Source organism: Dermacentor andersoni, chromosome 5, assembly GCF_023375885.2.
Source record: "Dermacentor andersoni chromosome 5, qqDerAnde1_hic_scaffold, whole genome shotgun sequence".
Taxonomy (NCBI): domain Eukaryota; kingdom Metazoa; phylum Arthropoda; class Arachnida; order Ixodida; family Ixodidae; genus Dermacentor; species Dermacentor andersoni.
The window spans coordinates 153,825,106-153,848,017 of record NC_092818.1 but is presented as its reverse complement, the minus strand read 5'-3'; the positions used below and the strand labels follow the sequence as shown (position 1 = coordinate 153,848,017).

General features: G+C 47.5%; 1 protein-coding gene across 1 annotated transcript in view; it reads right to left on the bottom strand.

The window, feature by feature from the left end:
* The window catches only part of kra (basic leucine zipper and W2 domain-containing protein kra), a 39,701-nt gene that overhangs the window by 16,000 nt on the left and 789 nt on the right, over nucleotides 1-22,912 (bottom strand). The window contains exons 2-5 of the mRNA XM_050178931.3: nucleotides 20,755-20,825; nucleotides 20,034-20,210; nucleotides 10,008-10,429; nucleotides 2,880-2,966 (exon numbers count right to left, since the gene is read on the bottom strand). Of these exons, the coding sequence (XP_050034888.1) occupies nucleotides 2,880-2,966; nucleotides 10,008-10,429; nucleotides 20,034-20,210; nucleotides 20,755-20,815 (747 nt within the window). The 5' untranslated portion in view covers nucleotides 20,816-20,825. The remainder of the gene's footprint in view (nucleotides 1-2,879; nucleotides 2,967-10,007; nucleotides 10,430-20,033; nucleotides 20,211-20,754; nucleotides 20,826-22,912) is intronic.

Sequence of the window (22,912 nt, the reverse complement as noted above, 5' to 3'; positions counted from 1 at the left end):
CGGCCCGGGAGAACGAACCTCAGAGTTCGGAATGGCCTCCAAGCGTAAATGCAGAGGGCACTTAGAAAGGTGAAGCCATATCAACCTCAACATCATTTCAGCGCAGTGCCAGAGTCAGAGAGCGTTTTGGCCTGTGTTGTGGCGTCGTGCAAGCTACGACAAAAACCAGGTGCTCGGCATAGAAGAAAAATTGGACATTGTTCGTGCTAGCGGGATGTACCATCGACTACGGTGTGTGGCATTTCGATTGCGAAGAAGTTGCTCAGCAGTGCTGCTGTGACCGTGAAAATACGTTGGCTACGAGGTTTGACTTTTCAAGGTGCGACTTTTCGCCATCATTACCTCGGTTATTGCTGAAGTGATGCCTAATGATAGTGATGAGGACGACACGGAAAGCGAAAGTATGGGCGATTCAGGCCCAACAGTGGCAGTTCCCCTGAACTGAGACTAGGCGAAAAGTTTGCCTATGCGAGTTCGTATCTGCCGCCATTACCACGCAGTGCGTCCCACAAGTGTGCTAACTGCAAAAGCCACGGAGAGCGTCGCAAGTTGGCGCAGCATGCCACAAGATGGCGCCAGCTGCTTTGCATCCGCATCGCTGGCGAGCGTCCAGAGAGACCAAAAAAAAGGAAAAAGAAAGGCGAGAAGCAAATCGTGCCTGCGCTCCCTTTCTACAACCTCACTCTCTTCGTCAGCGAGCGCGGAAATGCGCCACGGAAGCAGCAGTAGGTGCGTCAACAAAGCGAAAAGCTCTGTAAGAAAGCTGAAAATTTTGTAAAGTACGCACTTGCGCATGAAGGCTAGAACCAGTGACCATGCCGATCAATGGAAACAGCAGGCTTTCTGTGACAGGGTGAAACCACCCATGTGTGGAACGAACACTGTAGCAGCCACTGACATTACCGAACTCTGGGAGGACGTCGCCTTGAGGGAGGAGTTTGAGTCGGATAGTGCTGCCTCGTTCTGCAAAGAAGCTCCAACGGGGCAATCGTCGCAACACAGACAGTGGCATGGTGCGACGGAGGCGACGAGAGCAGCGGCAGCGAAAACGATAGACAGTGGCCTGTCTTTGACACCGACTCCAATGTTCACGCACGGTTCACTGTCATCTATAGAGTCTCTCACTGTTTTCATGCATGCCAAATTATAAATGCCAGTGTTCGCACAGCCACTGGACGCAATGCACACCGTGGTTGTGAACCTGAAACTTCTGCGAAAGCAAGTGCAGATTACTGACTATTTCAGTGTGCCTAACGCTTGACATGCTGTTTTAGAGGTATAAATAAATGTTTCATTTTCACCTGAGCTATGCTGGACAACACCGGACTGCATGAACTTTTCAATGAACTTGTAAAACGGAACTATCCTCGGACATTAAACTAGCTGTGCACTCTGTGCTTTTCATTTATCAGTGTCTCCTTTGTGCATTCTACAATGTTGTTGCACGCGCTCTCTTGGGTGGGGTGGGGGTTGGGGGGGGGGGGGGGGTACGCAACTTAGTACAGTGAAACCTTGTTAAACCGTAGGCCGGAGCTCGGAAAAACTACGTACTAAACGGTAGTACTGTTTAACCGAAATAGCATGAGGTCGCCCACTTACCTGTCGAAAACAAAACTCTGAGAGAGTGCGATGAAAGGGGAAAAACATGCAGTATTTATTCACTTCGCGCGACAACAGTTATTTTCGTTTGATGCCGCGGCGGCCTGGCATGACGACAGCATCCTCAAACTTACTGAAGCTGCGTGCCAGCTTTCCAGCCAGCCCCCTCTTCTCGGCAAACGCTCGCATGGCAGATTTCTCGTTGACGTTACGTATTCTCCATGCACGTGCGCAGTAGAGCTGCAGAAGTCCCGGGGGCGCATTTTCATTGTTGGGTGCCGGAGTTTGGAATACCTTTCATTTGGAATAGTTACATTATCGCGCCCCTGTTCTCGTCGCGACGATTGCATTCATTAGGCTGACGTAACGCGTAGCTTTTGCCACCGTCGGGCCTCAATCGCCCGTGCTGTCGCTTTCCATGTCGTCCTTATCACTGTCGCTAGGCGAGACTTCGGCAACAACAGAGGTAACGATGGCGATAAGTCGAACCTCGTAGCCGACATGTCTTCACTGTCGCAGCAGAGCTGCCGAGCAACTTCTTCGCATTCCAAATGCCATACACCGTAGTCAACCGCAGATTCTTGTTGCGTGCCAGCGCCGACTTCTTCGTGTTACGTTGGATAGCACGGACGATGTCTAATTTTTCTATGCTGAGCACCCGGCGTTTTTTTTATCCGAGCTTCGGAATGACGCGAGTCCTCGCTCGCACGACGCCATAACGCTCTCTGGCACGGCGTCGAAATGATGCTGATTTTGATGCAGCTTCACGCGCAAACGCACAGGGCGCTTGGAGGCCGTTGTTCCGATCTCTGAGGCTTGTTGTTCTGCCGGGCCGCCCGATGGAGACGACGCACCGCCGTGTTTGCGCGCCGAAAAGTTGAAACGCTACGTTTTAACCGATGCGTATTGCGTAATAAGCTGGTACGGTTTATGCGGATACAAAACACATTATGTTCAATGGCCACTTAGTCGGGGATTTGACTTTACTACTTTTAAAACGAAACTACTGTTTAAGCGGGTACAGTTTAACGAGGTTTTACTGTATAGGGGACTTTGAAAGGAGAGAAAGATAAGATTAAAGGCAGTGTTTGGAAGACCATGTTTGGACATGTCCGCAACCTTTTCGCGTCTCTCTCTCTCTCTCTCAAACACACACACATGCACACTGACCACTGACATTTAATCTAGACTGCTAGGATTCCACGGTACTCAGTGTCAGACCCAGTATAAGTCAATGCAAGCTGATAAAACTGTGCCACAGCCAAGGCCACTGGTCGTACCTGGTAGTCCAGCAGCTGAGAGACGCCGTGTGCCTTGAACGTAGCTGTGAAGTTTTCCGGACTCCTCTTGCTCACAGGAAAGAACTCCTGCAAACCAAAGGATGCACCAAATCAGCACCCCTGATATGAAACTATGCACATTGTGGAGTCTAACTGCCCTAAGTACAAAGAGCACAGTGGCCAATCTAAAGGGCCAACTCAAAATGGCATTTATTGCTCCATTTATACAACGCCAGTTGGCCAAACTACAGGAAAAATGAAACACGCTAAGCAATCGAGGAAGTTCAACTTCTGCATTATGTATTAGATGTTCTATCACTGAATGTACCATGGAAGCTGTCCTCCCGCCACCATTTAAGGGGAGACACTGGTTTGAAAATATTTTTTTTTAATTTTCAGTATTTCCACCTGAAATTTTTATAGAATATGTATTTTTCACAGCTAAAAACAAATATGCAATTAGATTTGGGCTATCACTCCCACATTTAAAAATATTGACTGTTTCATAAACTTACATTCTGCCCAGTCTTTTGACAGCTTTCCCATAAAAGATTGCTATTAATTTGGTATGACAGCACTCTATAGAGACCAGGGAGTGCAGGAAAACCATAATTTTATTTTTAGCTTCATTGGTTCAAGAGTTATGGCCTTATCAAGTATACTCATCAGAAATCAGAAACTGTTGCTTAATTTTATTGTTGATTAAATCACTGTTCTAAATAAAAGTCAAAATTTCTTGGTTTTATTGCACTAATCAATGTATAAGCTTTCAAATGCTGCAAGAATTATCAAAATCCAAGCGCTACATCAAAAGTTACTGTGGGCAATGTCCTAGGATGTGATAAAAAATGTTTTGAGAAAACGAGAAAAGAAGTTTAGGAACATGGTGAACATTTTTATTCAATGGGAGAAGGTATGAATCAGTGTGGTAACGATGCTAGAAGCCACCAGGAACGTAGTCATCATCATTTTCCTTGGTGCGCTTTCTTTTCATTGCACGCCTGAAGTTTTCAGCATGTGCATGCTTCTTATCGGATGCCACTAGTCGGCGACTGTCCTTTTCTGAACATCTTTCAGAGGCTATGGCATTCTGCTGCAGGTGCAGTTCATTTAGTATTGCTGCATCTGCTCTCCCTTTGCCTGCGTTAAACCTTGTGACTGCATCGGCCACAGCAGCTTCCACAGTGAAAAGAGAGGCATGTTTGCTCTTTGACACGAGCGACCAAATGACAGAGTGCAGGCTCTCGTTCGGGTTTTGGGTTTTGCCTCTCTGACAACGCTTCAGCAGTTTCTTGTCAGAGAGTCGCGTGTACACAGGCCGCAAGGCATCAACAACATGCTCCGGCAGGTTGTAGCGATGCTTTGGAGGAGTCTCCTTCTTGGCAACAGCCCTGTTGTACTTGCACCAGGACTCTTCACCACTTGGGCAATGAGAGTGATTTGGGCTTGCATCAGTAGATGCTACATGATAAAGAGTTGCCCAAACAGCATTATGCATGGCTTCGATGTTTCCTTGAGTTTTCAAAGCCCATCCATAATATGTAGTGAGCTTCGTGACCAGCTCGCCCGTGAGTTTTCCTTTACCGCCAAGGCTTGGCTTTCCGTCAGCTCTGTTTCTGCAGGAGGTTTCGAAGGGCTGTGCCCATGCGCTTATGCACATGGTTGACACAGTCCTCTTTTTCTATTGGCACAAAGCCATATACCTGTGCCTCCTGCAGGCTATTGAAGGCCCGGCTGTCTCCATCACATAACATGGTTGTGTAGCGGAGCCCATGCCTTTCTAATGAGCGGCCAAATAAAATTTGTGCCGCTTCTACCTCCATTTGGCCTGGCTTACTGGAGGTGTTCTTTTGGCAACTGTGGTCAGCTAGCCACTCGGCATACCTTGGGTCGTCCTCCTTCGGCCCTAGCTGGCACCCCAAACAGAAGTTCGATAGGACGACGAAGTCAAGCACGTATCCCGTAAATAGCTCGATCACTGTCCCAACACAAATATGAGATGAGTGGCCCCTGGTCAACCAAGTCCCATCAAAGGAAACAGCGATGTTTCCAGGATTTCCGTAGTCCAGATCGGCATACAGCGTTTTCACCGTGCTCGCGCAGTCGTCAATAACGAACGCGGCAGCCTTCTGCGAGGCAGGGTTCATCTTCAATTTAACATAATCTTGGTAGGTCTTCGTGTGCATGCCTCTCCGCGAAATATTCAGAGTGGAAAATATATCGTTTAGCGCAGTTTGTCCGTTCCCTGTGCCCATTGCCGCGCGAACCGCGAGCACGTTGATTTCGAAAGGGCCGCGCGCCGCGTCCCCCCCTGCTCTTGGCGAGCTCCATACAGTCTTCAGTTCTCCGCACTCACCACAGGTCAGCACAAGTTTCGCGGCGATACCATATTCTCGGTCTTCTTTGGAGATGCTGCCAGGCCCGCCACACACACGGCAATTCATGCACTGAAGCAGTTCATTCACCAACGCTAAGCTTACGACGGTGAACGGCGTTCCAGTCGTCGCGGCTCCTTCAGAGTCTCGAAAAAAAGACCGCTTGCGTCGTGTGGCTGACGTCGACGAAAGGTCTTGCCGTATATCACTCGCACGGCACTCGATGGCCACTTTTTGAGCGTCGGAAACCAGGGGAGTGTCGACGCGCACAGCTCGCGTGTGATCTTGGGTCGCCGCTATCGCGTCCGCGATCGCGGGTGCCGCGTTCGTGATAGCGCCGGCACCGCCCGCTGCTTCCGTGTTCTCGGCGGCAGAAGGTCTCGCTGGTGATACGCTGCGTGCTCTCGGACGCCGTTTTAGCTTCTACCCGAACGCATGAACAGTACGGAACTTCCGATGACCGCCTGCCATCGCACCGATCGCACAGCCGTCGCTTAGGCCTCTTGGCAAAATGGCGGACTGCGCGCCGCTGTCTAGCAGACGAATCCATTGGCATCCAATAGGGAATCAGGAACGGCCCCACGTGATAGAAACGCACCAATAATGTGCGAGTATGAGGGCTTTTTTTTAATGCGCGATAGCTGTGCCGTTGCCAGACGGAAAGCGCTCTTCCGCTAGGAACAGACAATAGAAGAATGCGTCTTTCAAATGAGACCAAAATGGCCGCGCTACTTGGCGTGGTTCTCACGCGCTGCGGCGTTGAATATGATCGTTCTTGAGGTGGTTTCGCGAGCGAAAATGGCCATGAAACTGACTTTGAGACCGAATAACTCGACTAATGCGCATTACATTGCTACAGTATTTTAGGAACAATTTCTTTAGACCTTATTAATTATGAAAAAACATACTTCCAAAAATCGATTTTTCAGAATTTTTTTCGCCTCCCAGACCCGTGTCTCCCCTTAAGAAGACAAAGGTGCTAGAGACCAAACATTGCAAAAAATAAATTTTTTTAATATCTCATTTTTGGATTCTACAGCAAGTGATGCATTATCTTGGAAATTTGTACACATCTTGGATCAATATTTGAGTTATAAAAGTTTGACTGCATCAGCAAGTGGCATTTATTTAAAAACCTTTTTCCGCAACGCGTGGCTGCCATTCCAAGTTTGATCACAGCAATCCTAGTCGTCTGAAAGAGCCACTCTTTTTTAGTTTTCACCGTCACTGCTACTCCACACACACTGAGTGGCTACGAAGAAAAAGCCTGCAATAAAGTTGTCCCACTGCGCAATTCCATTTGTCGACTGAGGCATCGACCGTAGTAGCATGCCATGCCACTGGCAAATTTCTGTTCTGCTCTGGCGTGCAAAACTCGGCATGCAACAATGTCAAACTCAGTTCGCAACAAAGCATAAGTTCAACTAACAGAAGTGTGCGACAAGTGCGCACTTAAACTTTGGGAAGTTCCCAGTAGCCTTGGAAGACATTGACAACAGTTAGATACCTGTGCTGAGGGCTGCCAAAGCCTTCCCCTGCGACTTCGGAATAAGCTTAGAAGATGGAAACAGTTTTGACAGCGGCAGACATTCCGACATGACTGCTGCAGCCTGCTGCCGATTTGCAGAAGGTGGAAAAGGCTCAAGGAAAACTGCAAGATTGCTTCAATGCTGACTACCAAGTGAGGCTCAAGATTTTCTCGCTACCGCTGAGGCCACCGCGGCTGGCTCTGATGAGATGGAGACATGCTTTTTATTGTAAGCCTCGATTCCATAAATGCTCTGCTGTCTTGTGTAAAGTGCCAGGTGTGTGGAGGCAATGTCATGGTGAGCAAAGCTAAACGCGGCAAGATGTGGCCATGGTTGCAACATGGAATTCAAACAGAGTACACTTTGTCATATTAGACGATCAGCCAATACATGGGTTTTAATGGGGATTGGGTGGGGGAACCTTCCGAGACTACATTTAAACCGCAATTACAGATTAAGCGGGTAAGTATTAAGGAGGTTTGACTGTACATTTTTTCTTGCATTGTTTGTTTTTCCAGAACATATGAATGAGGCTCTACTGTAGCTCTGGAAATAATTGGCCTACAGAAAATATAGTATTTTTTGAAATCAGCAGGAAGAACAATCAGATCGCCCATTTCAAATGGCACAGCCACATGGCGCTACCGATATGTGACAGTTTTTGCCTACCTAGAGCAGTCATTACCTGCCGCTTGGTGAGAAAAGTGCTGCAAAAACAGATCCACATCGAACAAAATGGACTTGGTTATGGCGCTTGAGATGGGGGCTGCAGCGTGGGCTGCCACACATTCAGCTGTGATTGAGTGATCGTCCGAGAATATGCATCCCTTGCTTTGTAATGCTGGTCTCAATGCCACCCAACAGGCCATAGAATTTCATCCAATAATTACTAGAGGGAAGGAACTCTGGTGGTACAATTGTTCAGCCACCAAGAGAATGATGGGTAGTACGTAGATTTGTCTCATCTTCATGTTTGCGGATTCAGGCGTTCTTGTGGCTTGGTTTCTTATGCTTTATCTGCCTTCACTCACAGTCCTAAATTTCATAACAATCTGTACTTTTCTAAGTGCAGAAGACTCTGCGAACATGCACAATCTCTGCTAATTGCAGCTGTTATGCCCATCGAGGTGGCAAAAGCAAAAAGCGCCAAGCATCTCAACGTGCTGGCTTGCTCACGAGAAAGTATGAGGGCGTTCTATGCCCCTTGTCAATAATGTGCCCTTGGCGTATTGGTTTCGATGGCGGGCTTTCGTGCTAGAGGTCCAGTGTTCGAAACCTGGCGTCAGAAAATTTTATTATTGTTTGTTTATTTATTTATTACAGTAGAACCCCGCTGTTACGTTACTCACTGCTGCGTTTTCCTGGCTGCTACGTCGTTTTCATCCAGTCCCGGCATAGGTTCCATAGGATCCAATGTATAAGGAACCCCGCTGTGAAAATGTTCCCGCATGATGCGTCGCAACCCGAACCCGCCTGGGCTAAAGTAGGCAACGCGCTCCAACCGCCATTTTGGTTTTTGACGAGTTTTGACCGGGCTTGGTTATGGAACTGGCTGCAAGAAGCCGCACGCCAGTTCGAGAGGCCGCCACTAGGTGGCCATTCATGAAAAATGCTCTCACTATCATCACTGTGATAACAGTCACCGCATGGTTTGTTAGACGGGTCAACTCACGGAGGAAGGAAACTCAGGAGAGGCCCCGACGTCACTCTCTGTGAAGCTATAGCTAAAGGAAAGCCGGAAGTTGGCGTTGCTCATGGCGTTGCTCCGCCTATCGGGCCAGCTCTCCTCTCTTGTTTGCATTTCTCACGAAACCACGCCGCGCTGCGCACAACCGCGCTGCTCGGACGCGCGCACTCCGCAGCAATACTAAACAATCGTTAGCATGTTAGCATGATTATGCCAAAGAGGGCAAGATTTCCCGCGGATATTCCTTCGTCCGTTGCCATTGCCGTGGCGCGGTGACGACGAGGAGCACGAGCCGCATGATGCCGGGGAGTTGCCAAATCCTAGCTTTGGAGAAGCCGTTGCGGCTCTGGACCTCCTCCGTAGGTATGTCGCACCTCACAGAGACGCTGACAACAATACGGCCTTCCGGGCTATTGAGAAACGTGTGGTGATTTCTAGCGAGCGAAAGAAACGGCAAGCCACCATTTTAGACTTTTTAAGTTCTAAGCGCACTCTGTGGAAATATATTGTCTATAGTTGAAGCTCCACTTCTTTCATTCATTTTCGGAGCTTTCCTCACTGTTGCATTTTCCCGGCTGTTACGTTTCTTTTCCTCGGTCCGGTGAAAAACGTATGAACGTGGTTCCACTGTACACAGTACATGTTGAAAATGAGGAGTTTACAAATTCATGAAGTCGTTTGAAGCCAGAAGGGCGAAGCTTAGGCAAATCCACTTACTACTCATCATTCCCGTGCTGGCTGAACTGCCCCGCTTGCAGCTCCTATAGACACTAGCACCAGAGTTCCCTCTAGTGAAAGTACGAAACTCTATGCAGCAGGCACTGCATGTGGATTTGGTGTCACCAGAAGCAGATTTGCACGAAGGGGCCGCAGTCTTGGTCGATTGCTTTTGGGGATATGAGATACGATCACTTTCGCGATCGGCACCGGATGCGACAGCTTCTATGGACGACAGCATGTGCTAGAAAAAAGCTGCTGCTGCGTGTGTGGAATGCTGCTGCTCTGCATCCAGTGCCAAGTTACGCAAAATCCTGCGAAAGTGATCATCTCTCTGAAAGCGATAGACCGACAGTAGCATTCAATGGCAGTGTCGCTGCCACCACTGCCCGACACATGGGGCACGCTGTACTGTTGGCAACACAGTTCCTCGAGCAAGGCTTGCCAATGTAGGCTAACGGAATTGCCACTTAACGTTCATTTCACGACAGATTGCTTATTTCTGCTGCCTCATTTTGCAACAACAAAATTGTCATGAAAGCGAATATTTCTCACTTTCCCCACCGATTTTGTTATTGCAGTGTCTGATTTTTTCTTATATTCCTGTGGAAAATGTACCGCACAAAGTACAACTCAATATATAAAAAAGCTTATCGAAACCACGGTCCCCCCCCATAGGTGTGTGCATGTGCACTAGATCTAGCCCCAAGAGTGTTGGCCAGCGCCATTCAATTCACAGCCATGACCAAGAATGGCACATTCTCATTTTCTCTCCCCCTCCCAAACCCAATACCACCAATGGTTGTAATTGCCTACACACCATGAGGCGCGAATCGAATCCCGCCTTGCGCAGCACAGCCCACAGGGTGGACGGGTCCCGCTCATCCAGCCAAGTCTGGAGCACATCCAGCAGGCACTGCAGGGCCAGGCCGTCCTTGACCAGGTGGTCCTGCAGGGCGCTCTGCAGCACTGAGGCAGAAACCTGACCCCCCGCTATCAGCACCGCAAGCACTCGTGCCAGCTTCTGCCGGTTCTCGGCGCTGAACCCTTTGAGGAACATCAACACCTTCTTAAACTCCTCCTCCAGGGTCTTCTCAAGGTACTTGTAACGCCGTATCAGCTTGGTGATCAGCTGTGCGTAGCTGCGAAGGACCTCCATGTTGTTGGGTGCCGAAAAGACACATGTGTCTGTCTGTGATGGCTTGGCCGTGTCCAAATCCACGATCAGGGTACCCCCGGGTGCTGCATGACAGGCAAGTCATCTTACAGACCTGTCTACAAAGTACAGTAGAACCCAGTTAAAACAAACAGGCTTATGCACAAAACTAGTTCTGATATTAAATAATTCTACATGCCCAATTTGACTATAATGCACTTAAAGCTTGGGGTGTTCAAATACTGAATAGTAGATTTAGAATCAAATCGAATTTAAAAAAAAAACGAATATCGTATACGTCAAAATGTTTCACAAAATGCTTACAAATTTTGGTCACGAAAATACGGTGTTGCACATGCTCGGGAGCCTCCTAGCATTATAACAAGTAGCAAGCTATCAGTAACTTAGGTACACAGAAATCAAGATATCCAGTACAATCTACTCTTGTTAAAGGTAACATCAAATTAATATTAGAGCTTAATTCTAGTCTATGAAGATCTGGAAGATATATATTTTTTTAGTTGAATAGACTCAAATGACTTTTTTTCCTTTGGAACTAATGAATTAGTGATGTTTTACTGAATAACAATGAGCTTCTCAGTTTCATAGAGGATCTGTGTTTTGTAGAAACCTTTTATTTATTGCATAGAAAATGTTACTTCCCAGTTTTCCAGTTTACTTTCCAGTAAAACCTTGTTAAACTGTACCGGCTTAAACAGCAGTTTCGTTTTAAAAGCAGTAAAGTCAAATCCCCGACTCAGCGGCCATTGAACATAATGCATTTTATATCTGCATAAACCGTACCAGCTTAATGCGAACGTATCGGTTAACATGTGGCGTATCCACTTCTCATCGCGAAATCACAGCAGTACGGTGGCCCTGCAGAACAAGCCTCAGAGATCCGAACGGCCTCCAAGCACAAACGCGGAGGGCGCGTGGAAGGGTGAAGCCACATCCCCATCAGCAACATTTCAGAGCTGTACCAGTCGGAGCGTTGTGGCCGTGTTGTGGCGTCATGCAAGCTAGGACAAAAACCGGGTGCTCCGGAGAGAAGAAAAATTGGACATTGTGCTGTCGAACGTGGCACGAAGCCTGTGCTGGCACGAGAGGGATCTACCGTTGACTGCAGTGTGAGGCATTCCGAATGCGAAGAAGTTGCTTGGCAATGCTGCTTCGAACGTGAAAATACCTCGGCTACCAGGTTCGAATCGTTGCCTCTGTTATTGCCGAAGTATCGCTTAACGACAGTGATGACGACACGGAAAGCGACCGCATGGGCAATTAAGGCCCGACAGTGGCAGATGCTGCGCATTACCTCAGCATTATGCAGATGTTTGCCAAGAAGTGGGGACTGGTGGAAAAGCTGGCTTGCAGCTTGAGCGAGTTTGAGGCCGCTGTCGTCGCTGTTAGCCCGCCGCGGCATCAAACGAAAATAACACTCTTGTCACGCGAAGTGAATAAATACTGCATGTTTTCTGTCCTATTACCGCGCTCTCTCGTACTTCCATATTTGACAGGTAAGTGGGTGATCTCACACTATTTCGGTTAAGCAGTATTACCGTTTAATACGTACTTTTTCCGAGCTGCAGCCAACTACGGTTTAACAAGGTTTCACTGTATCCCAACTTTATGGCAAATGGGTTATCGTAAGGCCACTCCGCACCAGACGAAAGGACCATGCATCATGTGAATTCATCACCGTTCTGCCTGTAGGCAGCTCTGACGATAAAGAGCAGGCGCCGTTTCATTGTCAGGTTCGGCGTGATTTGCCGCCTGTCAAAAATTCTGAAATCAAGAAAGGAACAGCAAGTTCAATCGACACTCGCCGCATATTCAACATGATTTGCGTGCCTATGCATGGCTAATTGGCCGGATCTTCGCACATGCTTTGCGCTTCATGAAATATGCGCTGCTTTTCTTGCCGTTCCCCCTGTCTGCGCCGCTTTATCATTTCGATCAGTCCTGTCAACTCTCACAAATCTAGTACCGATAGAGGTGGACCAGACCGACATGGCACCGGACCAGGCCGACATGATGGGATGTACTGCGGTGAAGCGTAGCAAAAATGTAAGGAGGCCACTAGTGATACATCTTTCAAAGGACCATGGAAAAATAATTTAACAGCTGGGAAAATGTAAAAGTGAGGATAGTCACAAATTGTCACAGCAATGTCAGAAACAGCTCTGAGAACAGTTGTTAGATGTCTCAGTGCTCATACTGTGACTGAGGATGGCACATGCATGCATGTAGTTTACCCTTTAACCCCAAATAATTTAGAGAAAAACATTCCAAGTTTCCAGAATTTTTATGATGTCATAACATTTGCCATGTCATTCATATTCTGAAAATTCATTACTTGACTGGTTCCTGGTCACAACTAAAATTTTTTTTAAGAAAGCTGCTTTGAAGGCAGCTTTCTATCAATGCCGACCGTAACTCGTCTGGCAGTGGGGGGAGCACATTGGGCTGAACAAGTGACCCATCACTGGTGATACTGGTACAACTTCCTGTGATGAGTAGAGTTCGGGACTGGGCATTAAAGGGACACTAAAGACAAACGTTAAGTTAAGCTAAAGTGACAGATTAGTGCTTGAGATATCCAAGGTGTCAACGATATTGCAAACAGAGCTTTAGTAATCGAGAAATTGAGGTAAATGCAGGACATGATTAGAGACTCCCCAGGACTATCCTTATGACGTAGCCATTCCTCATAATTCTGTCACTGCAGTACTGAACCACTCATAATATTGCAAGACAAAAAAAAATTGTACTTGTCCAGTTCTATTTGATATTTAAAAAACAAACTCATTGAGTTCGGAACCATGACAGTAAATTGCAACCCTGAGAGGTCCTACTCCTCCTTTTCATTTGTAAAAAGAAAAAAAACTAAGGGAATTGAAGCCCTGCACTGAACAAGAGAGTGCCAGCCACAAACAAGCACATGCTATATTGGCCTGTTTCAGATTCACTAAATAATGGACAAACGCTAGCAAAATAAGAGGCTAGCTCTTGCAACTCTTGACAATGACGCAGGTGGTCAGGTTTTTTTTTCTGCTTTGCACTGCCCGCCCGCAGTAGTTTTGAAATCGTGTAGTGCTGTGCTGCTTTTGCTGACTCGCAAAAGTCACACAAACTGCGAGTAGCAGAGAACGCTGTGTTCAAGTGATGTAGCGCGATTCCCGAACAGTCCACCCCACTTGAACATGGGCAGCTGCAGCAGCAAATCCAACACTATGCCTTGGCTCAGTTTTTCCATGGCCGCACGCTGGCGCTTTGTGCAGAAAATCATAGCGCCATATGTTGGGCACCGCTTATACTCACTGACAGCAGTAAAGGGCAGTGATGGTGTATGCAACGTCACCACTTCCCATTTGGGGGCAAGCGATTTGAATTGCTTTGATTTGGTACCTAATGGGTTAAGGTATGCAGACTCTTCAGACAATTTTCTCCAATACTGGGCCTCTTCGATTTTCGGAGTTCTGGCAGCCCGTTAGTTCAAGTCCTGATAGGAAGTCACGTGGGCTGGGATCCCAAGAGAACTTGGACCTGCCCGAAGCTTGCAAAATCAAAAGCCGGGACAGCTGGCCAAATGTAACCATGCTACCAGCATGGCAGCGCCCAGTGAGGCCGGCGCGCGCTCAGCGTAGTCGGCCCATTTATGCGTTCCCAGCTTGAAAATATAGTTGCATTCAGGGATACGATCACTTTCGCGCGACTCGGCGCAGGACACGCACTGGGCCAACCTCACCTTGCGCAGCGCAACAGATGGCTTCAGACGCGTCCAATGACAAGACGCAAAATCATGCGATTGTATACTCGAAAGCGATAGCGCAAGGATCCCTGCTCACAGCGATCATGTCGCCCACCCGCGACATTGATGAGTTGGTGTTATGCCATCACTTCACAAGACACAAAAAAGCAGGTTATCAGGTACCTCTCATACGCATAAAATTTCGTGCTGACCTGCTTGGGCTTCGATTTTAGAAAGTTTGTTGTGGCTGATGGTGCTTCTCATATTGAAACTTAAGGAGCTGGGGACGTGGCTGGCGCATGGAAAATGCACGCCGCCTGTGGCCAGTGAAATGTTTCACACGAAAAATAACATTGGTCGCGATCATGAGAGCAAAAAGCCAATGTACGTTTCTAATTTACGTGTGCCTATTACTCAATCAGTGCATTCTTAGATCAACGGCCTGCAGTTTGAATGCATACCAACTTCGAGCTGGCACCCAAGCATACGACAAAGAGACGGAGCAAACACGGGCTAGCTGCAAAGCCTTCGCTAACTGCCAAAAAAGGAGATATATACATACACGAGATAGGTGAAAAGGAACAGCACCAGAGAAAGACGAACCCAAAATGTACCGCAATGTGTGAATGAGCGTCTACAACTTGCATGGAACACGATGCAGATAACATGCACACGAGACCACGGCGCGCTGATCACCGCCGTGAAGAAGCCTTCAGGGGACACACATACATACACGCACAAAAGCTTCAAACGATTCACCACTGTTCGTATCACACCACTTCGCAATGTGGAACGGAGCGTTAGCACCTAAAAGATAATGCTAAGAGTAAGGAAATCCGAAGATGACCATAGACAGTCGGCTGAGCGAGGTAAATTTAAGTCCTCAAGCGCCCGCGTTGCAATCCGTGAAGTGTCCGCAATGATGGCGGCGAGCGCCCATCGCCTCTTTTAGTCATCTGCTAGCCAAAGAACTTTCAGACAGCAGCCAGACCAAAATCGTCCTGGCAGGTTCTGGCAGCCCGCTGGTAGCCAGAACCGTCCAGCCAGAGCAAAATGAACGCCCGGTGGAAGTGCGTGGCGCGGTGGGCGGAGCAACCCAAGAAAAATGAAGACACTGGCTGGCTCTGGCAGCCCACGGGTAGCTAGAAGTGGAAAATCGAAGAAGCCCACTAAGTAATCGCAACATAATAGATGGGAGTCAATGGGATTTCAGTAGCAACCAGGAAAACGCAACAGCGAGGAACGTATTAACAGGGTTCCATTGTATGCAATAATTATCAACTCGTGCATGCACCCATAGTCTGCCACAGTATGAGCACTGATACGCCTTATAACTGTACTGCCAAACCTTCAGAGCTATCTGGGACATGCCTGGGGCGATGTGAGCCCTTAGGGGCAGTAAAAGGCATGCATTCATTTTTTTCGACTGCCCAATTTTCCAGACATTTTCAAGGGCAATAGGAAGTCCGAAAAATCCGACTAAAGGCCAACTACACATACGCGTGAAAGCTTGCACCCATGCGCCTCACGTATGCGTAGATGATGCAGGACAGATCGTATGCGTCGAAGCGCAACGTGAGCACAGATACCCAATGTTTATGCACACTAAGAAATAGGCGCTGTCTGACATGGCGCCACCCATGGCTCCTGCTTCAGCATGAATTCTCGTGATGGCTATGTCCTCACTCGTGTTGATTGCCACGAACGATTGAAATACGCTTTCACTTTCTCTAAACTCACCTGAAGCGTTAGTTAAGAACACATAGCTCGTCTAATTTGAGACCGTTCTGCAATCCGGCGCCCCTAGGCCTAATGAGATGCATTTGCATAGCAACAACAGGATTATGGTTGATAGAGGAGTAGGTGTGCCAACTGACCTACAGAGAAAGACATACACGACAGACCTGTTTGGAACGTAGTTCGCCACTTCTCCGCATCATGACGCAAAAGTGTAGCTGCACTCAGTATATCCGCTCTCAGCGGCTCATGTCATCTGGTACTTGTGACAGATGGCATGTAACGAAACTAAAGCATGCAAAGTGAAAAACTGTCATCCATAGCCGTCAGTTTGCGCAATAAGTAGATACAGGTCTCTTATTGCATGTTTGCAAATTGCTAAAATATGTTGAAGCTCCTACGACGAACAGGTGAGCGGCATATTTAGCGAAGCTAATCTCCAATGGTGAATAAGCGGAGTCCGCACCAAATGGTGGCCGTACAGTAAAAGCTCATTAATTCAAATCTCACGGGACTAGGAAAAATGTCCGAATTATCCGAATGCCGAATTAACAAATAAACCGGAAAAACAACATTAAAATTATGTTGGAGAAGCATACCTTTATTTACTGAAGTATTTTGCAATAGTCTGCTTTTTCGCGCAGATTCCGGCTGAGATCACAATTTTTCATAACTCTTCCAAGTGGCCAACAGCCTACAAACTGTCGGAAGTGCTCAGGCAAACGTTCTCCAATATCAAAAGCCTCCGTGACTTCTCGTGAGGTGCGAGCGATGAGGTTGCAGCTGCACCTCCTCGCATGACTCTTCGGCTGAATCATCGTCTTCCCGGGTGCCCGTGACATCATTAATAATTTCTTCATCGGTCAGGAGACCAGTCACATCTGTGGGAAGGACAGCACCGAAGGTAGGGCAGTCATCGGTGGACTCGGCTGACACCTCGTCGGCTACTGCCACATGCTCGGGCCTCACAAAACGGCTATGCCGAAAACAGTTGGCGATAACTTGCGGAGGTGTATTTTTCCACATGTGGGCGATGATGTGCACTGCGTCGAGTAAGTCCACTTCATACAGCTTTCCAACTTCTGAGCATAAGATCATTCGTTGTAGCAGGTGCTTTCGGTACTTCAACTTCACGTAGTGAATGATACCCAGGTCCATCGGCTGAAGGGCACATGTAGTGTTGGGCGGCAAAGAAACTACCTTGACGCTCTTCAGTTCTACTGTACAGTTATGTGCACTGCAGTTGTCAACAACCATAATTATCTTGTGGTCCTTAGATGTGAAGTGCCGGTCTAACTGCTGCAGCCAGCCTCGAAAAATGTCTGAGGCCATCCAAGCCTTCCCTTTCGCTCTGTACTCGAAAGGAACGCTTTTGATGTTTTTAAAACTTGGCTTATGCGCCTTCCCGATGACAAGTGGCAAGCACTCCGTGCAAGTCATATTGGCGGCAAGAAGCCCAGTTATCCTTTGCGCTTCTTGCCACCAATGCACGGGTCCCCTTCGAAAGTCACCGTTTTGTCGGGCAGAGCTCTGAAAAATAGAGCAGTTTCGTCTGCATTGAACACGTCTCTTGGTTCATATACGGTGATGTGCTCAAGCAGCTACACATTTTTCCACTGGGTGGTCACGCTTTCGTCAATGCTGGCTTTTTCGCCGCACACACTTCTGAAGACGAGTTCGTGTCTCTTCCGAAACCTCGCGAACCAACCTTCTGAAGCTCTGAACGATTCAATGTTCATCGTTGCAGCATACTTCTCACCTTGTGCCATGATGAGAGGTCCACTCAAAGGCAGATGCATGTTGCAACAGTCAGTAACCCACTGGAGCAAAGCTTCTTCGAGTTGGGGATGAGCTGCGGTTTGCAACCGCTTTCTTGATGCATGAAACTTCTCACTTTCGAAGGCTTGAAGAATCTGTTCATTTTTCACGTACGTTCCCAATGTGCTCCGCTTCCCGTTGTACTTGGTCATAACGTGCTGTCGCGATTCGACGTTCTTCAAAGCCTGCAAAATTTCCACCTTAGTCGCCAAATTCTTGGCTTTGTACTTCTGCCGCTTTGCTGGCGTTGTTATTACTGTAGCGCACGATGGTGGTGGCATGCAAAACATGGTCACAACGAAAAAGAAAACTCCGGTGGCGCTGCAATCTCCCCCACTAATTGAAGACGATGGCGATGCCTCTCGGGTTTCGGTTTCACTCCAGTGGTGCCGGCGCTGCTTTACCTTCCTTTCGTGTAGTGGCAGCCGTCAGCATTTGTCCGAATTAAGCGGTGTGGGGCCAAATTCTGATGAATTAATGAAGGTTTGGTCCCATAGACTAACATGCACTTGGGCCGGGACCAATAGAGCCGTCCGAATTATCCAAATTTGCTAATTAACGGGTGTCAAATTAATGAGCTTTTACTGCAGTTCTGCTTCACAGAAAATCAACAAGCACGCTTACTTCTTTGCCCTGAACTATAAATCACAGGGGCCTAAAGCAGCATCGTGCTCAGCGCTGACAAGAGCAGCAGCAGACAACCTACGGGCGAAGGAAGCTTTTAGGAACAGTTCTTCACATGCGATTTCACTCATGTTGTGGATTAAGAAATGTTGCCAAAAATTGCGGGGATGCGCAACTCTCATGTGTCCCCAGATATGTTGTTTTCCCGCACGGCTTGCGTGGCCTAGCGCCCGCGGCGGTCGGAGTGATTGAGGCGTAGTACGAGAGATGGCGCGAGTGTTGCGCTGCTAACGCCGCCGACAGGCGGGGTTACTTGGGCGCCGAAAGACAAGGCGCTTGCTCTCTGTGGTTCGGGACAGCAAGCAGTGCGGACGTGCCGTGCCACGCGTGCGCTGATCCATGCTTCTGCGAGACCGTCTCGCGTGGCCGCCTTCGAACGCGCCACCATTCGCGTGACCGTACACGCGAACGACCAGGCGTTGGGATCCAGCATGGGGCGAACATATTCGCTCGCTATCCGGTCGCGGTGAGTCTGATTTCTAGATTTGTCGCGCGCCCATCGGCATGTTTTGTGGGTAGCAACTCGGCTAGCAGGCATTGATCTAAGAAAGGTGCAATAAATGCCCTTGCGATTGTTTGATCTACTGTGTTGTCGTTCCTTTGTCCCAAGAGCACGGGAGGAGAGCCCCCCAAGATGCAGTAATATGGTGCTTCCACTCATGTCTATAGAAGATGCCCGAGAAAATAAAGCATTTTTTTGGGGACTGTGATCACACAATGTGATCATGAGTGCAAAACCGGGAGAGATCACAGCAACAAGTTGTGAATGAACCATGCACAAATCACGACATGAAGATTTCTGTGCCAGCGCTTACAGAGCTTGTCATGGCATATGTGCTGCATCATGCTTGGTCACTGGATCTGGAAGGTTCCACGGATGCTGAATTTTCTCTTTGAGCAAAATCAGTTTTTAACATCATGCTCAATAAAGCTTCCTTGCGTTTGCGTTCCCGAACACTAAACTAAATGTCTTGAAGGGACGCACACCAAAATGTCCCGCAGGACAGGATAGGGATAACTTTAAAAAAGTGCCGGCAAACGATGGTTTAACGCGTCGTGACGCTGGCTAAGCGTCGACCCTGGGGTTATACCCTACTCTACACTAGCCCAGTTGGGCCCGTTTGTAGTGGGTCACGAGGCTTGTGCTTTTCGAGCAAAAGGTGCTTGCATTCAATGTACGTAAGGCGACAAATGCTATTCTGAAACTATCTCGTCCAGACAAATATTTGTGTTCTGGTTGCCTCACAAAATTACGAAATGTCTACCAAAGCGAAAATGTGAGCCAAGTGGACTCGCGCTGGCGCGTGTCTTGTAGGTTCAAACCGCCATTACTCGAAATGTGTGGCAAACTGAAGGCATGGGAACGCGAGCTTTCACACGCCGGCAAGCATACGTGTAGTTTGGCCTTTAATGATCAAGAGGGCTGAATTTCTAAAAGCAACCATAACTGTATTTTGCCATAACCACTGCTTGTTGGCTTCTCATAGTTTTACATGCTTAACAGTGGTACAGCTTAACTGGAAACTGCAATGTGTGCTTATGTGTCCACTAAAGGCGATATGGCAGGTTTTGTAGACATTCCAGATATGGGCGTTCTAGTATGCAACACTTCAGTGGAACAGTCATTAAACAGGAATTGGTGTAGTCTGCTTGAGAAGGAGCGCACAACACAAGCGCAATATGAGTCTTTGGTTGCTCACCCAAGATACCGCCGGCCAGGAGAATGTCAAAGATGACCTCTCCATAGCGGCGATAGTCCAACTTGGAGCCGGCTGCATCCAAGAACTTGTGCACTGCATCTAGGTCAGACCCAGCCTCTGCAAAACCCTGCAAGATGGCGTCGCGGAACCCTGAGGGGTCATACTTCTCCTTTTCATCTGCAAATAAAAAAAGTGAGGGAGTTGAAGCCTTGCAGTGACCAAGAGAGTGGCAGCCACGAACAAGCACATTCTATATTGGTCAGTTTTGGATATACTACATAATGGGCAAAGGCTGGCGAACAGAAAAGCTAGTTCTTGCATTTCTTTAGACTATAATGGCTTATGCAATATTGACTGAATGTCCCAAAGCAACACTGGGGTTACAAGAGATGTCGTAGTGGAGAATTGTCGATTAATTATGACCCCTTGAGTTTCCTAAATGTGCACCAATATCAAAGTATCCAAAATTTCTTGCACTTTGCCTCCCATCGAAATGTAGCCACCATGGCTGGGAATGAAAAGTCTCAGCCTTGTGCTCAGCAACAGGACGGCACTGCCTATGAGCTACTGCGACAGATAGGTCCATGCCAAATGTTCACTTAGATTTTATACACAATTACGATAAGTCTCACTCTTTTTAAAAATCAGTACACATAGAAGGCCTTGCTTGTTTGAGCTCAATGCATCACAAGAACAAGAAAGCACAAAATAGTACACAGACCTCTTTTCCTGGTCTTGATACGCTGACCTGATAGTGTCGGCTTTTCGGGTTTCTGACTCATACAAAAGCAGCTGCAAGAATAGTAGAGGCAAAAAACAATCAGCAACAATATTACCCTTAAAGGGGCCCTGAAGCACTTTTCTAACAAATCACAAAATGGCCTCGCTATTAAAGGGCGTTGCCTCACGAATCTCCAGCCAAAAAAAGAAAAGGAATTCTAATCTTTAAAGTATAAGCAGGATTAGAGGTAGTTATCGCACGTCTCCACTAGCATGCCGGAAGCTACACAGAGGAGATGGGTAGATGAGATGGCAAGGGAGCAAGGCCTCGCCCAAAGTATTCTTAGTTTTTTTTTTTTTTCAACTTTATGACTACTTCTGGAACAGGCGAGTACAGCACTCACTCACTCGACACAATATGGTTGTTCGGGCGCCTGCGGCTACGTCACTTAGCGGAACCAAAGCACACGTCAGAGCGTCCTGCCGGCGAGAGAGCTCGTTGCAGCACCTCATGGTGGCCACAGTATTTACGCACAACTGTCATGCGTAGAGCGGAAGTGGCAATGATGAAATACTTTATTTGGACTTTTTGCAATTGCAGACATGTTATTTATCATTTACCTAAAATTATCAATTATAATACAACTGACAATGTTCACATGATCACAAAATCACGCACTCCTGTTGGGCTCGTTCGCCTGCTCACAATGTAGCAGCTCATGACATTGCGAAGAGGAAGCTATTTTTTTTAGTCTTTGACACAAGATTGTAGATTAGTTTGTAAATTGTAATTATTTGTAAAGGCGAATTGTAATACGTTTGGGTGACTGCACATATCAAGAAAACAATGTTAACTGGAATGATAATGCCTTCAGTGATCATGGCTTTATCTAACATTACAAGTAATGGGGTTTAATGTTCCAAAGCAAAAGCAGGGCTATGGCAAACAAAATATCTGGAGTGCCAAACTAGTTTGATGTTAGATTCTTTATGCGACTGCCATTACGCTGTCGCATATGCATGAACTTCACTTCCTGCCAGTAGAGATTGCAACATTTCTTTTTTCTTGTGTGTGATATAGCGTGTGCAGGAAACTTGCAAGATAAAAAGTCAACAGGGTTATGAAAACATACTGCCTGTTCTTGACATTACCTTTTGCTCTCATGCCTAGCAAAAGATAGTAAGTGATAAGATATTCACTCATTTCGTGTCTCAAGGTCTGCACAACTTTCAAACCCATTCGCTACTATTTAACAACTTTTAGTTAAAGGCATTCAATCGATAAGGACCATTAGCAACACTTCGTTCGCTTAAATTGCCGAGTAAAAAGGTAAATTATATGTTTTGACTAAGCCACACAAACTGAACCGAAAACTAAGCTTCCCCTCCCCCCACTTGCCCAATAAAAGGGGGTGGGAAATAATGGGCACAGACGAAAGCTTCAAGTTCGGAAGCACGTTGCCACTCTCATCCATTATCAAACGGCCAGCTGAGGCATCCGACGGAGGAGCAAATTGCGCTTCCTCGTCAAACGGGTTCTGTCACGCAGTGAGCGGCGCCACCGAGAGGTAATTACTGCGTACTAAAAACGAACACAGCGCAAAATACTACTGTTACCGCTGACACTCGTAACAGGCATTACAGTATCAGTGTACCGTGGCAACATGCCTCCAGGCCGCAAGGCACTCAAAGCAAAATGGAAGAAAACTAGAGGATGCCTCTTGCGTGAATCGGCACCATTGGCCAAGGTCGCCCAGCGACAGTGGCAAGAATAACGGAAGAAAAAAAAAAAAGCGAGAGCTACAGGCAAGAGATGCAACTACAGAACCCAGTAGGAAAAAAAAAGAAAAAGAAAAAAAAGAAAGGAAACCGCAGAAAGAACGCCGGCTACCTCGAGACTGGTTATTAGGGGTCGCCGCACGGACGGAGACCGCTTTTGCCTGCATATCGCCTACCAGTCAACCATAAGTATATCCTCCATGCTCGAGTTAAGTGTGAAGCCTCGTCAAACAAAAAACAAAATGAAAGAACAGTATTCCTGCTTGCTACACGCCATGCTTATCGTTGAACCCGCGTACGCGCTGTAGAGAAAATAAAGGGGGTGTGCAGGACGGGCGGCGGAATACACCGCCGACATCGCCGCAAGTTACAAGTCTTTT